At 44.3% G+C, this 15,530-nt stretch overlaps 1 protein-coding gene across 8 annotated transcripts in view; it reads right to left on the minus strand.

Moving 5' to 3' along the window:
• The window catches only part of SLTM (SAFB like transcription modulator), a 340,694-nt gene that overhangs the window by 271,986 nt on the left and 53,178 nt on the right, over positions 1–15,530 (minus strand). For all 8 annotated transcript variants that reach the window (XM_078685169.1, XM_078685170.1, XM_078685172.1 and 5 more), the window contains 3 exons: positions 14,880–14,916; positions 12,836–13,307; positions 12,300–12,346 (listed from right to left, as the gene is read on the minus strand). In XM_078685169.1, coding sequence (XP_078541295.1) covers positions 12,300–12,346; positions 12,836–13,307; positions 14,880–14,916 — 556 coding nt within the window. The remainder of the gene's footprint in view (positions 1–12,299; positions 12,347–12,835; positions 13,308–14,879; positions 14,917–15,530) is intronic.

Raw genomic sequence — 15,530 nt, forward strand, 5'->3', positions numbered from 1 at the left:
GATTTTTAGTACTCCTATTGGATCTCGAACCTCCTGATATAGACAGCTTTTGAGCAAGGTAGTTGGGTGCCTTGTGGTGCACGGCCGCGTGTGTCATAGTTGCAATTTTTAGCTGTATTCTGGCTTCAAAAGGCAGCCATTTTAGAGTCTTTAGGTCTGGGGATATGTGCGAGTGCTTTCTAGAGCCAGTAATGAGTCTCGCGGCAGCGTTCAGGGAGGCTCTTAAGGGTGCTGTTGTGGATAGTGGGAGACCGCTGAGGGTCGCAATTCCGTAGTCTATTCGAGGGATGACTAGAGCTTGTACAGCAGTTTGGAAGTCTTTGGTCGGGAGGAAGGGTTTAATTTTCCTCAGCGTGTTAATTTGGAAATTAGCTGCTTTTGTGGCTTTGCTGACGTGCTGCTGCATGTCGAGCTTGGCGTCGAGTGTGATGCCTAGGGATTTCGCCGAGTCCACGATGGTAGGTTGGACATTGAGTGCTGTTAGGTTGTTGAGCCAGGTTTGGGTGGTGGAGATTTTCGCCGGAGGTGAGATGAGTAGGAACTCAGTTTTTAGAGCATTTAGTTTGAGGTGATTATCGGCCAGCCAGGATTGGGTGTTAATAAGCGTGGAATTCAGCTGTTTGATATCTTCCGGGGACTGTAACTTTAGGTAGAGTTGTGTGTCATCAGCGTACATATGGAATTGAACATTGGATGCTTGAAGCAAGGTGGCGAGGGGTTCCATAACGAGGTTGAACAGTGTAGGAGAGAGGGTGGATCCTTGTGGAACCCCAAGATCTGCAGGCACAGGTGTAGATAGTACATTGTCGATCTTGAACCTCTGAGACCGGTTGTGAAGGAAAGACGAAAACCATTTGAGAACAGTTCCCGATAGCCCCATCCTAGTACTTAGCAGCTCCAACAAGTTCTCATGTTTGACCGTGTCAAATGCTGACGAGAGATCAAGAAGGATGAGGAGGCAGGACTCATTGCGATCCAGAATTTGGAGGGCGTCATCAATTATGTGTGTCATAGCTGTTTCCGTGCTATGTTTCGCTCTGAAGCCTGATTGATGAGGGTTGAGGAGGTCAAATTGAACAATGTGTTTTGTTAGTTGGAGTTGGACACATTTCTCCAACAGTTTGGCCAGGGTGGGGATATTGGTGATGGGCCGATAATTGTTTAGGTCAGACGGATCAGCTGTAGGTTTCTTGAGTATAGGCGTGACTTGCCCCACCTTAAGGGAGTCTGGAATGTGTCCTTGTTGCAAAGAGCTGTTGATGATCTTGGTCCAGAGAGGGAGGAGCAAGGGGATAAAGTCTTTTACAGCATTAGCAGGTAGAGGGTCTGTGAGGTGATTAGAGGGCTTCAAAGTGCAGAGCAGTTTGTGTATAGCTTCTTCCGAGTAGGTGTCAAAGTACTGCCAGGATGCCTTGTTTTTAGGTTTAGTGTCAGCCATTCTGGTGTAGTTGGAGTATCAATTTACATCCATGATGAGGTCATTTCTTATGTTGTCAGTCTTATGTTTAAAGAAAGCAGAGAAGGCTTCACAGTGTGGGGTGTCATTTGTTGTGCTATTTGATTGTGTGGGTTGTGCCTTTGTTTGGGTCTTGATTAGCTCGAACAGTTTTCTTGGCCTATTCTTCGCTTGGTCCAACTGGCGGCTGAAGAAGTCCGACTTTGTGCGCTTTATTTTCCTAAAGTAGGCATTTCTCTTGGTCTTGAGCTTTTTGAGATGCAGCGCTGAAGGGTCCGATCTCCAGGTGCGCTCTGCCATTCGCATATTACGCCTTTCGTCATTGAGACTGTCATCATACCAGGGGTTAGAAATTTTGGTGGAGACTCTTCAGTTGCAGAGGGGCTACTTCATTGACTATTGTATTCATAGAGTCAAGGTAGTGGTCAGTCAGTGATTGAACATCTGAGGCACCTGAAGGGGGAAGGAGGAGGTTGCCGATGTGGGGAGGTAGGGTGGAGGGGTTAAGATTCTTCAAATCCCTTTTCCATGTTTTGGATTTGATTGGTTGAGTAGGGTTAGGTTTAACTTTTTCGTTGATAAAGAAGGTGATAATGTGGTGATCTGACCAATCGCAGGGTAGAATCGCTTCCAGTTGAATAGCGTTCTCTTTGGCAATGATGAGATCGAGTATCGCGCCTTTGTCGTGTGTTGGTTTATCGCATAATTGGGTGAGGTCAAGCGCATTGAGGAAAGTTTAGACTATTCACCGCAGTGTCTTTCTGATCGTTCCAGTGGAGATTGAAGTCACCCAGGTAGACTTGAGTGATCTGCCGACCGGCGTTGGAAGTGATCAGGTCCATGACTTGTTGGGTGAATATGAGATTGTCACCAGGCGGGTGATAAATGAGATGTAAAGTACATACTTGTTTGCCCTCACTGATGATGTCTAGGCAAAGGAGTTCACAGGAGGAAAGGGAGGGGGAGGTGACTTGAGTAACGGAGAGGTTGCTCTTAAAAATGCATGCAATTCCCCCGCCCGTCTTGCCAGGAGACCTGTCCAGCCTAATGATGTGATAATTGGGGGGGACTAGTATGTCCATAATCGGGGTAGAGGCTTCAGTGAGCCACGTTTCCGTTAGAAAGGCTAGGTCTAGCTCCCTATTTGAGACAAGATCCGCGATGTCGGAGGAATGTCTCTGGGCCGATCTGCAGTTTAGTAGGATGCATTTGAGTTTGGGAGAGAGAAGGGTGGTCGAGCTTTCTAGTGTGAGGGGAACTTTCCTGAGGTTGTTAGGGACGGAGCCTCTGTTGTTGAGTGTTGGGAGCCTCAGAGCGTTTGTGGGAATTGTGGGTATGGGGATGTGCGAATTGGAAAAATCTTTTACCGGACCTGGGCCATAAGAGCGTAGGAGAGAGCAAAGGTCGAGGTCCGACAAGGGGCTGAGAACACGACGGGGGCGGTGGGAGTTATTGCGAACGGGGATAGTGGACCATTGCTGGTGTCGTCGGGGGCGAGTGTATGTAGGAAGGGTGCGTCGTTTGTAGGGTAATGGGATGGTGGGAGGTAGACTGGGCTGTGAGGAGAGAAGGTCTTTGATTGCGTGGATGTCTTTTTTGATTTGTAAAATTTCCTCCTTGACTTGTTGGAGCGTGGATAAGGTCAAGTCAGGAGGGTTGCTGAGGTGTTCCGCGGTGCTAATGGGTGGGATGGTATTCAAGGTGTGGACGTGTTTGTGGGCGAGGGGTGTGAGTGGTGAAGGTGAGGCAGGCGGTGGGTGGGAAGCATAGATAGTGACTTCAGTGGGAGACGGTACAGGTGAGTAGAAGAGTGAGTGAAGGTTGAAGACAGTGGGGGAGACAGGAGGGTAGTGAGGGCTAAGAATAGGAGGTGGGAGAGAGGGGGGTGCTAGGGTAAGGGAGGAGGTATGTTCTGTATCTTGTGTTGGGAGGGGGATGACGTTATGAGTGGGAGTGGGGAGGGAGCGGGGAAGGGAGAGGTGTCTGCCGTGGGGGGGATGGGGTGGATGGGTGGATAAACTCCGAGTGATGGTGTGTGCAGATGTAGGCGTGTTGTGGGTGGGAGTTGTTGTGTCGGGTGTGAGAGACACGTGGGTGTGAGTGGAGAGGGAGATGGGGAGGGAGAGGTGTCTGTCGAGGGGGGGATGGGAGGGGGTGGATAAACTTTGGGCGGTGGCTTGTTCAAATGGTGGAGTGTTGTGGGTGGGGGATGTTCTGTCCGAGGGGAGAGGGATGGAGGGGGTGTGGGTGGGGATAAGAAGTGTCATGTTGGAGGGGCTACTAGTATGTGCGGTGGAGAAATTCGTGACTGTCCTTGGGGAGTGGCGTGCGTTAACTGCAGGTGGGCCATTTACTGGGGTGCTGGGGGTAGAGGTGTAGTAGGTGGTGGCTGCGAGGTCAGGGGGGATAGTGCTGGCGGACTTCTTGGTTCGGGTCCGCAGCTTGAAGAGGTGCTCTTTGAACTTGGGGAACAGGTTGTCTAGTAGTTCCAGGTTCTTGTCCGTGGCTTGGATCAGGACAATCCCGGTATTATAGATTGTAATGGTAGACCTGCCAGGGAAGAGGTGGGAAGGTGTGATGGTGAGAGTTAAGCCATGGGTTGTTTTCTTGGTGATGGAGACTGTGAGTAGAGATAGGAAAGTTTTTCTCCATTGGGCTCTGCGTGAGGTGTGGAAGATGAAATCAGTATTCAGGGCTCCATTGCCCGATGAGAAGTAGGTGTCAGCAAAGGGTGTTTCCGGGTGCACCCTCAAGAAGTTGTGTTTAAAACGTTTAGTGGCATTTTTGGAGAGAGGGGTGGAGGGGTAGTTAATTCTAAAAGTGTGCTTGCCGTTGAGCTCCATTTTAGAGAGGCTGTGGTGTTAGGTGTCTGAACTAGGGCGATAGTACACGCTGTCAGCCGCTAGTTACAGGGCCAAGGAAGACACTAGTGAGTGAGCACAGATATATGCCGCTGTATGTAACTGAAATCGCGAGACACTTACATGAGTCCTATTTCGGTTAGAAGGATCAGAGCTACTAATCTAAACTACAAATATGGCGGACATGTTCACTAATTACCCAATTCAGAGGATAACATACGCTAATTAATCAATTAGTAAATGTACGCGAGAGTATAAATAGAGTCGGCCGAACTAGTGTCTTCATACCATCGGAGACTGCTGAGACTATCGGGACTCGTAACTGCACACACATTTAGGTAAGGGGAATCTCTGAATGGGATATGTTAACAGTTAAGCTTACTCGATCACAGCTTATTTTAAATTGAGGAAAGGCGATAGTATGATCGTAGCATTTAGTTACTTCAACAGCATGCCGATTTGTGATGACAAATAAAGGGGGTATAACTATATTTCCTTTGAGTCCTATGGGGACAATGTTAGTCAACACTATGTAACGAACGTGATAAGGGAAGGGGCGATTTATTTGTGGGCCTCGCACTTGTTGGACAAAACAAATTACCGATGACATGGGGTAAAGAGCAGGGGTTAGATCGATTACAGCATTTTGCCGCCAATGCTGCTGTATTTAAATCTTGACGGCGGGGTATGAATACGCTGTCTGTTTACATAGTAGGTAAAATGGGACCTTTGGAAAGGCCATGATGAGTTGACCTTGCACATATATCTGGCTAAGAAAATGACTTCTGGCTCGAGCTGAAGATCAGCTTACTAGATTAATTTCAGCATTTGAGCTGTACTAGCAGTAATATTACGAGTCTGTACGACGTTAATGAGCAACAGACTATATCTGTAATGCCATGCATCCTTATGCGCTCCGAATATTATGATTTTTTGTTCATTATAGGTGCTATATACCCCTTAAATGATAAATAAGGGCACAACACACATATAGGAAGGTTAATCCTCCGAGTAAATTGGTCGCATCAAGAACGCCTGGGGATTAGAGAAAAACATAACCCAGAGTGACACAAATAAATCCATCAAGTGTCTAAACCTACGAATAGAAATACATGACCTTTAATTAACATCCCTGTGGGCACTATAGTAACACCATGCTCCCGTTATCCTATGTTATTCTCTAGACATAGAAGAGGGCTCAAGTAAGGGCACCTAACCAGACGAATCCAATTTATTGAAGGTCCGGCATCTGAAGAGTGGAAAAGATTACATACACACTCTATGTAAGAACTCGCAATGACCACAATTATAGATAAATATAGCCTCGAAAAATGTAGTGATCACGTAGATATATTTGATACTAATTGTATGTATTTATTTTTAGAAAGATTTGATGTTTAACTGTTCTGTCCTGAAGAAAGTGCTTTATAGAAAAAAGGCACCGAAAGGCGTCGACATAAGGACTTTATTGTGCATAGATTTGATAGTGTATATTTAGATAATTATGTATGTGTTTGACCAATGTATGCAAAAGAAGGAAATGATAGAACAACTTTCTGTACTGTAAGCAACATTGGAAACTAATGTGATTTTAATCTAGCTCAAAAAAATGTTTTTAAGTCATGTGTTTTTATAAAATAAAATCAAGAATAGTACATATATCTACGTGTGTGGCTATAATATATGAATGGTTTATTAAAATCAGGGATGGTCATTGTAATACAAAACCTGTCACTTAGGGATATCTAATTGAGTACACAGAAAGGAATTTTCTTTGTTTACTATTTGTATTACCCGGTCCTTTCTGGGTGTTCTGGGAAACTTTTTGGAGGCTCTGGTGTTATTGCTTCCACGACCTCTGCCTTTGTTATTGTTGCCCCTATAACCTCCTCTATTGGAGTCTTATTAAAAGAGCTCTGGGTATTCGACTTGAATGTAGAGGAGCTTTGTGATGTGTTGCCTCTTCCTGAGCCTCTATAAGGAGAGCGACGAAAGGAACTTCTATGTTGTTGAAACTGAAGTGCGCCCATTGACTTGGCAGTTTCAGTATCTTTCTTCATTTTGCCTAAAATGGTGCCTACCGCAGGGCCAAACAGGAAATCCTGGTTAACTGGTTGGTTGAGGATGGTAGATTGCACCTCATTTTTAAAACTAGATATGCGTAGCCACGCATGCCTACGCAGTAGAACGCTAGTATTAATAGACCTGGCCGATGTATCGGCTGCGTCGAGCGCACATTTAATGGAAGCATTAGTTATAAATTTGCCTTCCTGTATGAGGTCATTAGCCTGTGCCTTAAAAGGTTCTGGCAAGTGTTCCATTAAACTCTCAAGTTGGTCGTAATGTGCTCTATCGTAGCGTGCTAGTAGAGCTTGTGTGTTCACAATTCTCCATGAACTTGCGGCCTGTGAGGCTACTCTTTTGCCTGAGGCTTCCAGTATTTTAGACTCTTTATCAGGAGGGGGAGCATCTCCTGTTGTCTGTAAGTTTGCCCTTTTACAAGCATTTGCTACTACCAACGAATCTAAAAGCAACTGTTGGATTGAGTACTCACGCCCTAGCAGAATCTTTAAATATGTCTGGCGCGTGTTTTAGCATCCCCTTAAGCATAGGAAGTGTTCTGGCATTCTTTTCTGAAGTGGGGAAAGTGTCGAATAAAAAGTCCTCTTCTATAGGGTCAGTGTGCATGTCAACATTATGCTATTTTGCTGCCCTATCTAGAAGTTGGTTAAAGACAATAGTGTAATCTGTAGGTGACTGTTTTGAAGGATATGCGGAAGTGTCAGGGATGGGTTGTGGTCCATAAGGATCATTTGGTCATCCCATGTGTCATCCTATGGATCAGGATCCCTGGTTCATCATAAGTGTATTGAGGATCTTCCCCCATGTTATCTCCCTCATTATAATCAGAATGTGTAGGAGAGTAAGGCACAAAAGGCATATTAGGAAGAAAAGGAGGACTAAAAGGCCTTGAGGGAGATGTCCCGAAGTCTTTTCTCTTTGGAGAAACAGGGGAAGGAGTGTGTTTCTAAAGGCCTCTTCTTTCGGTGATAAACTTCAACATGTCCTGTTTGAGGGTCTATGTAAAGTTTTGGTTGTTCCTCAGTCACTGGATCAGGATGGAAGAGTTCTTCCTCGACTGTCCGTGGCTTTGGCGCCGAATTCTTTGGCTTAGAGACTTGTTTTGGAGTCTTTGGCTCGAGGGCCTGTGGTGGTGGAGCTTTCTTGGGCTCGACTGCCGATTTCAGGTCAGTGACCTTGTTTGGTTCGACGCTGACGTCCTTTCCTGGTTTAATGTCTTTTTTGGATCGGTGACCTTTCTAGGTTAGACGACCTGTTTAGGATCGACCGGAGTTTTTGGTTCGATACGTTTCTTGTCCGAATCAAGGGCTTTTTTCGGGTCGATTATCTTCTTAGTGTGATCCTGTGGTTTGGGATCGGCACTCTTTAGGTTAGACTACCTTCTTCGGTTCCGAGCTCTTCGGTTCAGAGGTATTTTTTAGCTCGACGACCTTCTTTGGTTGTACGACCTTCGGTTTGACGACCTTTTTCGGTTCTATGACCTTTGGCTCAAGAGCCTTCTTCGGTTCGACGCCCTTCGGGTCGACCACCCTCTTCGGTTCGACGACCGTTGGCTCGATAACGGTTTTCGGCTCTACGCCATTTTAGGGCTTGGGCTACTGGAAGGCCTGTGTTTGGGCTTCCGAGCCGGTAGGCGGGGTCTCTGAAGGAGTAGATCAATCTTGGCTAAGGCCTTTAGGCGATGCTTCGACCGGAGCCCTGTCCTTTGGGATAAGCGGAGTCGGGATCTGGGTACTCACTTTTTGCCCCGGCGTCATCTGATCATCGGAATCAGATTGGTCCTCAACGGTTACGATTTCTAGAACGGAGTCGGCCGCTTCGGGGAGGTCTTGCTAGTCATCGAAGATGTTCTCCGGTTCCAGTGCATACCGCTGCATCTCTTGCCTGGCAGCCCGTCGATTCCGGATTGTTTTCTTCTAGCGGAATTGGGCACACGCTGGGCAATCTTTGTGCTCAGGTGACAAGCACTTGTTGCATACTGTATGTTTGTCAGTATGCGGGAATTTGGAGTGGCATTGTGGGCACCTTTTAAATGGACTCCTTTCCATCGACAAATCCCACGTGGCGTCGATAAGGCCCAACTGCCCACGTCGACGACCGGATCTAGATGGAAAGTTTGATCGAGTCAAGGGGTACCGAGCGAGAATACTGTCGAGTTAGAAGGCCTTTTGGCCTTAGAAAGTTGTTTGTTTCGGTTCCGAAGTTAGAGTATAGGAAATAACACCCGAACCCAATGGCGGAAAAAAACAATCTAAGGATGGAGTGGATGCCCATGCGCACTGTAGTCCAAGGGAGGAGTCGCCTATCTTGTGATACTTCGAAGACTCTTCCAAGACAACAAGGTGCAATGATCAGGACCCAACACTAGGCGGCGATCTATGCTAACATATAAATTCAGCAGCCCACATGCCTCGAACATATTCTTTCTATCCCATCAACTGTGTGCCGAGTCGTTTTGTTACTCATGAGATCGTAGTCAAGATGTAAACTGTGAACGAGCTCACATGCAAGTGTAGATAAGGTGCACAAACAACGTCTGGTGAATGTCCATTCATGTTCTTGGTGCGTATGTTGGATGTGTGCTTATTAATTTTTTTTATTTTTCGTTCGGTCTACCCAACGTATGCTTGGCCGCCAGGACATTTTAGTAGATAAATTGCATTCATTGTGTCGTATGTAGCTGTGACACGCAACATTATGCTGTTTCCCTGTGTCCTGACGACAGAACAGCACCCTGCGCCCGGCCGCCCTAGTGCTGCTGAAGGGTGTCTTTGGTGCTACCTTGAACCCCCCCCCCCCCACCCCCCCCCATTTACCCTGAGCTCAAGTCCAGAAGCTTTGCTCCCACAACCATGAGACCTGCTTATAAGCAGCCACTAACCGGAGGCCCCCTATCCCCCCAATTGGATAACATTGGTCCTCAGCACTCTGCACATGGCCGCTCTAGTGCCGCTGAGGGTGCTTTGAGTGTGCATCCTCAACGCTGAGGTGGAACCCCCGCTCTGAGTCTAACCCCAGAAACCCAACTCCCACAACAATGTACTTAGATTTTCCAACTCAACACTTAATAGTGTTATTAGTTCAGAGCCAAGTCTCCAGAACTGTAACCAAATAACCAAAAAGCTTTAACTAACCTGTGCAGTACCCAGGTATACTGCACTATGTAAGAAAAGTCATCTGTAAAGTAATTTACTTGACATCCTATTGATAAGCCAATACAAAGTGTATGTACAATATTTCAAAGTATTGCATTACCAGTACTGTAACCATATCAAAGTATATATACACACAACTGAAATTCAAAACTGTATTACTGCAAAGTATAAAATCATTACCTGTGCCAGGCCTGTTTGGTTCTAGGAAATAAAATAACTAAGAATATTTTTTGCAGAAAACCAATTGGTCTGAAGTTAAGTCTGAGTGTGTGACATCATTTGCTGATTGTGTGTGTACAGCAAATGCTTAACACTACCCTCTGATAAAGCCTTACTGCTTGCCCGCACTACCAGAAATAGAGAGTAAGGTACCATCTGCTTTTTCCCCTGCCTACCTCGGTGGTTCCGCTGGAATCTATATACTAAACCAAAATGAGGCATGGGTACAGCAAATGCTTAACACTACACTCTGATAAAGCCTTACTGCTTGCCCGCACTACCAGAAATAATAAACCAGAAATAATAAGGTACCATCTGCTTTTTCCTCTGCCTACCTCGGGGGTTCCGCTGGAATCTATATACTATAGCAAAATGAGGCATAGTGTGCACAGAGCCAGCTTCCTACAGTTGTATACTTCCCTGCAAAACTGCATTCTTATTTTCCTCCCATAGGCTAACAATGTTGAACTGAAAAGTTGCGCTTTTCAAAGTGAAATGTATATATTTTTTTTAAACGTATTCACCTTTTAACGTAAATTTTGGTCTTGAAGTAAATCTAGAAAAACACATTTTCTAAAATTGGAGTCGATCTCCCTTTTGAGTCTTCTGTAATTTACTATTCACACTCCTCTGGGCAAGGCCCAAGGCAGCGGGACCACACTACCACAAATAGAACACTTTGGATTATCACAGCCCTGTACACTTCTGGGGGAATCTCTGGACTCTTGATATACCAATACTTGGTTATTGAGTAAAGAGCCTGCTTCTTATAGGGCCTAAGTGCAGAGGCTGCAGGCAATGTAGGGGAGTCTAGGAGGGGTGGAACCACAATGGACTTAATCTCTGGAGAACCATGTTGGCACGGTTGGCCCACTCAGGCCGGAGGAGACTGGTGCAGCGGTTGCTTCAGGAGTTTGTTTTTGTAGGGTTTCTGGCATCTCAAGAGCGAATATCCTCACCCTGGGAAGACAGAAAGGGAGGGGGGGGGGGGGGTCGAGGGGGTCAGGTATTCATCTCTGGTGTCAGGTTGGCTAAAACCAGTCAGCTCAGCAGCAGTTATTGTTTCAGGGGCAACTGAGGTGCCTTCTGGGTGCATGTCTTGATCAATCAAACACTGAAATCAGTGTATTCATAAATACAAGATGTTTGATAGCAAACATCTCTATTTTCAATAAAGCCACCATATAGCTGGGTAACTTGTTTTCACACTTGTCCAGCCCATGTTCTATAATGGCTTCCCTTTCACCTGCACTGGCAGTAATGGAAGTGACCAGTAAAGGGACACATCTGCTCATGAAGGTATGAACTCACATTTAATATTAAGCAACTAGCCATAAAGCTGCAAGGACCGATGCAAGGGTGATTTGCATACTACATGCACCGTTAGGGGAACCCGGCACACAGGTGTCAGGTAGTGTTTTCACTTCTGTCTGCACATAAACATACATCCTGCAATGTCAGACCTCCTGAGTTAGGAGAGGGGTCCTTTAGGGTGGCACAATTCGTGCTGCAGCCATTGGGGGACCTTTTTAGTGCCTCAGGCACCAGGGGTACCATTTACTAGGGACTTTTAGAGGGTGCTAAAGGCTTTGCCAAATCGGGGGAATAATTGTACAGTTTTGTAAAGATCTATCGCAGAAGACCTGGTTAGCAGGATCAGACCACACTTCGTCGAGATCACATCATGTACCAGGCAAAAAGTGGAGGTGACCATGTCAAAAAGGAGTACTTTCCTACAAGCCCCAAATAAATAGAAAAGGCTTCCCACAAGAGGGTATAGTGGATCATGTTACTATTGCGACGCTGTAGTATTTTTAATAGGTAAAACATTTTTTAACCATTTAAAAATCTTTAATTGAGATCGAACTCGTTTTTTGTAAGCTTGCATGGTCTAACTCCGGTTCAGGTTGCACTCATACGACCCTGATGTAGAGAAGTGTTGCAGAGTCCCCACAGCATGGTAGGAACATTCTACGTGTATGAATTATATGATAATTCATACAGTGCAGAAGATCCAGTACCCACAGGTGATTAAAAGATAAGCAGGCAAAACAGGGTACTAGAGGAGAGAGCCAAGTCACATGATCTGCAGGAAAAGAGAAAGGAAGTCAAAGAGGTGCTAGAGATACAAAAGAGCTATTTCTGTAGACCAAACCGTGATCACCGACAGGGATGCTACAATCCTAAAAACATGGTGTTGAATAAAATCAATAAAACTGCGAACCTCAAGCGAGGTCTCTTCTTAGAATATTGCTGAAAATGTATCAGGAGTTGTTCATCTGGATGTATGGTACCTGTAAACCTGACCAGAGTGCCGTGACATAATGAACTAAGTTGGATGATAAGGTTCTACATTTCCTGACAAAGTGGATAAAATGGCTTTCACACAGAAGTGATAGTCCTCAGAAAATCTTGCACTCAAATTTTATATGAAAACCATAACACTAGCACAGTGAGAGAGGCCAATACCTATATATTAATATATATGGCATCAGATTGAAAAGGTGAAATAAGCTAGAAACCTACCTCTGTCGTTCTTAGATGTCCTGTTCTCTTTTGAGTCCTTAGATGAACTACAAAAAGGTAAAAGTCATAGTAATTGACTACACATTGAATCGAGCATAACAAGTTATTTGACAAATTAAAATTCTGACTAGCTGTATTTAACCAAATAATTCTCTACAGGAATATCAAACTTGTTTTTCTCTAAGATGCCCAAAGAGCTAGCTTGGAAACTATTCAGCAGAGAAGGCACTTTCCTTTAGATTTCAAGACTGGGCCTTGCTTACATGATTTTCTTAGAGCGTTCTCTTCACCATATTGTTCAAAGAAAAATAAACCTAATTAAACAATAAAAACAACCAAAAGGCACCAATGCAAAATTCAACCAGGATACTGCACACATACGAAGTTCTTGAATTTTCCTAATGTAACTTAGGGTGCAGAGTAATAGGCAGGTTCATAAGGCAAATACCCGTTCTTGATGCTAACCCCTTAATGTAGAGTGATCTTATTGAATGCTGGTATTCTGTATCGTAAAGAACGGACATAGAAAAACAAACCTCTTTGCTTGACCTGAGACCCCAGTAGAGGTGGTCTTCTTCCCAGAATCCTTTTCTTTGTCTCCAGATTCTGCTTTCCTGGATGAACCTTCTCTGGCTTCTTTCTTTACTGAATCACCTTTTGCGCCAGCATCCTTCTTCTTGACGTCTTTAAGACTCTCCGTCACACCAGCATCCTTTTTTCCCCCCAGGCTCTCCTTCGCAGCCGCACCTGGTTCTTCTCTGGCCTTGCGTGCTTCGGAATCTGCAATTTTCACATTTTTACCTGTTTCTAGGAGGTCATCACCATCACAATCCAGTGTGATGGCATCTTCAGCCTGGATTGTGACAGATAGATTATCATCCTCTGCTTCAGTCACAGATTTGCTCGTTTCCATGTCTTCATGAGCTGCAGGCTCAGTGTCATCCACGCTTTCTTCTGAAGGAACAGGTTTAGATACTTCTTGTGTACCATCACCAGAACCTGCTATATCTAAGAGGATGTAACAGGAACAAACATGGCAAAACAATTTTAAACATTTCAAAGGCTTGCATATGACCTAGAAAATAAAGGCAATTATCAGGGATGGACGGTTAGAAAACCTCTAGATGCATATACATTCTAACAATCCTCATAACTAGGGTGACACTCCAAGGTAAATCATGCTTCTGGTACTGCATGAAAAACTGCTGCATACATCTGTCCATGTTTAAGATATCCAATTCATCAGACGTCTCGCATCCACTGCAAGGTCAATTATAGGACTGTTCCACTGCCAAAGTACACTTAAGTTACTTGAAAGCATATTCTGTGTTTCATCTGCTTGAGAGCAAGGGGTAGCAAGTGTAGAACCGAAGATTCTGCAAACCACTCCACTTAAGAGTTCAGATCCACCATCCATTGGCTGGCACTGGAGTAAGCAGAGATGCTTCTGATGGTCCATTCAGCTTGGGGGTAAGTTACTCTTACCTATGTAAGAATCAACAGCAAACCGTTCAGTCCAAGGAGCAGTATGTAGGAAGGTGAACGAATATCAGCTCCCCATCCAGTGGTGACAGTCTAGCTTTAATTGCGAGTCCCAAGCTTGAACTTGAAGAACTTTTTTCTTCGACTACTTCAAAAGACGCTTCTATTAAATATATCCTCTCCCATTCTGAAGTAGACATGAACGTTCAAATTGCTATAATTTCTTTAAGTGCTCCATACTCAAGCCCATAGTGAAGCAGGATGAAGCTCCACGCTCTTCCCATTTACACACACGATACAGCATTTTCTTTCATGACAGCCCGTGTTCTTTTCAGCTCAGCATTACTTGGCAAACGGTGTGATGCCAATACCTCAAAGCAGAATGTTTGCATATGTTTTCTGAAAAGCCTATCCATTCTTGGTGGTCCATTTGAGCCATGAGCAAACATTTGATGGAATGTCCAACAGAAGCCTGCGTAATCATACTGTCCAACTGAAGTAGGATCCATGTTCTTTAATATCCCACAGAAGGTTCTCTATTCATTTTTCACTGTTAAAATGAGCCAAGATCAATTTCCATGCTTTGATATTTGCTATTCTTTGAGTTATGATCCAACATTGGTATTAATTCCTCAGTCATTCTGGTTCCGACAACAAAGCAGTGCCACAGATTCAGCCACAATGATGCTCAATTTGTTCAGCTGCAAGAATAAATTCCAACTGCAGGCACGGAGTCTTTTGCAGAGGATATTTTAAAAAACATTCAAGATTCACATCCTGAAAAGTAATCTTTCCTGCACTTCCTGCTGTAGTACTCTTGCCTGATGCTGGACTAAGAATTCCTTTCTTCGGAACACTACGCTTATGCGGCTGACCAAGACGAAAAATGACATTCGAACGTTTACAGAATGCCTTGTACATTAAACCCCGTACAAATGAAACTTGGCAGGGATCAGACTAAATGTAAGGCAAATCCATGGGCAACAAACAAATACACCCTTAGAAAAAAACAAAAATACACCAACTAGGGAATCTACTCTTTTTTTACAATCTTTAATTTTTTTTAAATAGAATATTAAAACTTCAAATCCAACTTACCGTTTTCCTCTTCCTCCTCATCATCATCATCAGCTTCCTACCAAAAAAAAAAAAGTGTCAAGTTCAATAAAACATGTACTAAAACTAATTAGGCATAGCTAAAATATAATTTGTAGCGAGGATATAGAACTCTTCATGCAGATTACACTACATAGCCCACCAGAATGCAGCCCATTTCAGTTTCAAAACATTAGTCCTAATTATCTGGAGGTAAATGCAAACTATCCCAGCAGATTTGACAATTTGTAGATTTTTTGTATATTTTGAGAGTTTAGGAAAGACCAACAGATTTCAATCTTTAAGTGAATTTCATTGCAAAGAACGTGTAGAACCATCATAAAGGAAGGCAAGGGAGGACTGGGGACTAATAAAGAACGTAGCACAAGCTATTGACCAACAATATTAACAACTAAGGGAGTCAGCCAACTGACCTCCAGCTCAATGAAATTTAAAAGTAGACGTCTACACAGTACCTTTACAGAAAAGCTACCCAGGCCAAGTCACTCCAGCACATAAGTTATAACCCACATAAATAAAGGAAGTTTAAGTGCAGTCTTACTTTTTGAAACCAAAAAGGATCAAGAGGAATTCTACCTGCATCAAGGAACACAAAGAAAGTGGAGGTACTGAATTCTTGATACCAGCAACTAG

Source organism: Lissotriton helveticus, chromosome 3_2, assembly GCF_964261635.1.
Source record: "Lissotriton helveticus chromosome 3_2, aLisHel1.1, whole genome shotgun sequence".
Classification (NCBI taxonomy): Eukaryota; Metazoa; Chordata; class Amphibia; order Caudata; family Salamandridae; genus Lissotriton; species Lissotriton helveticus.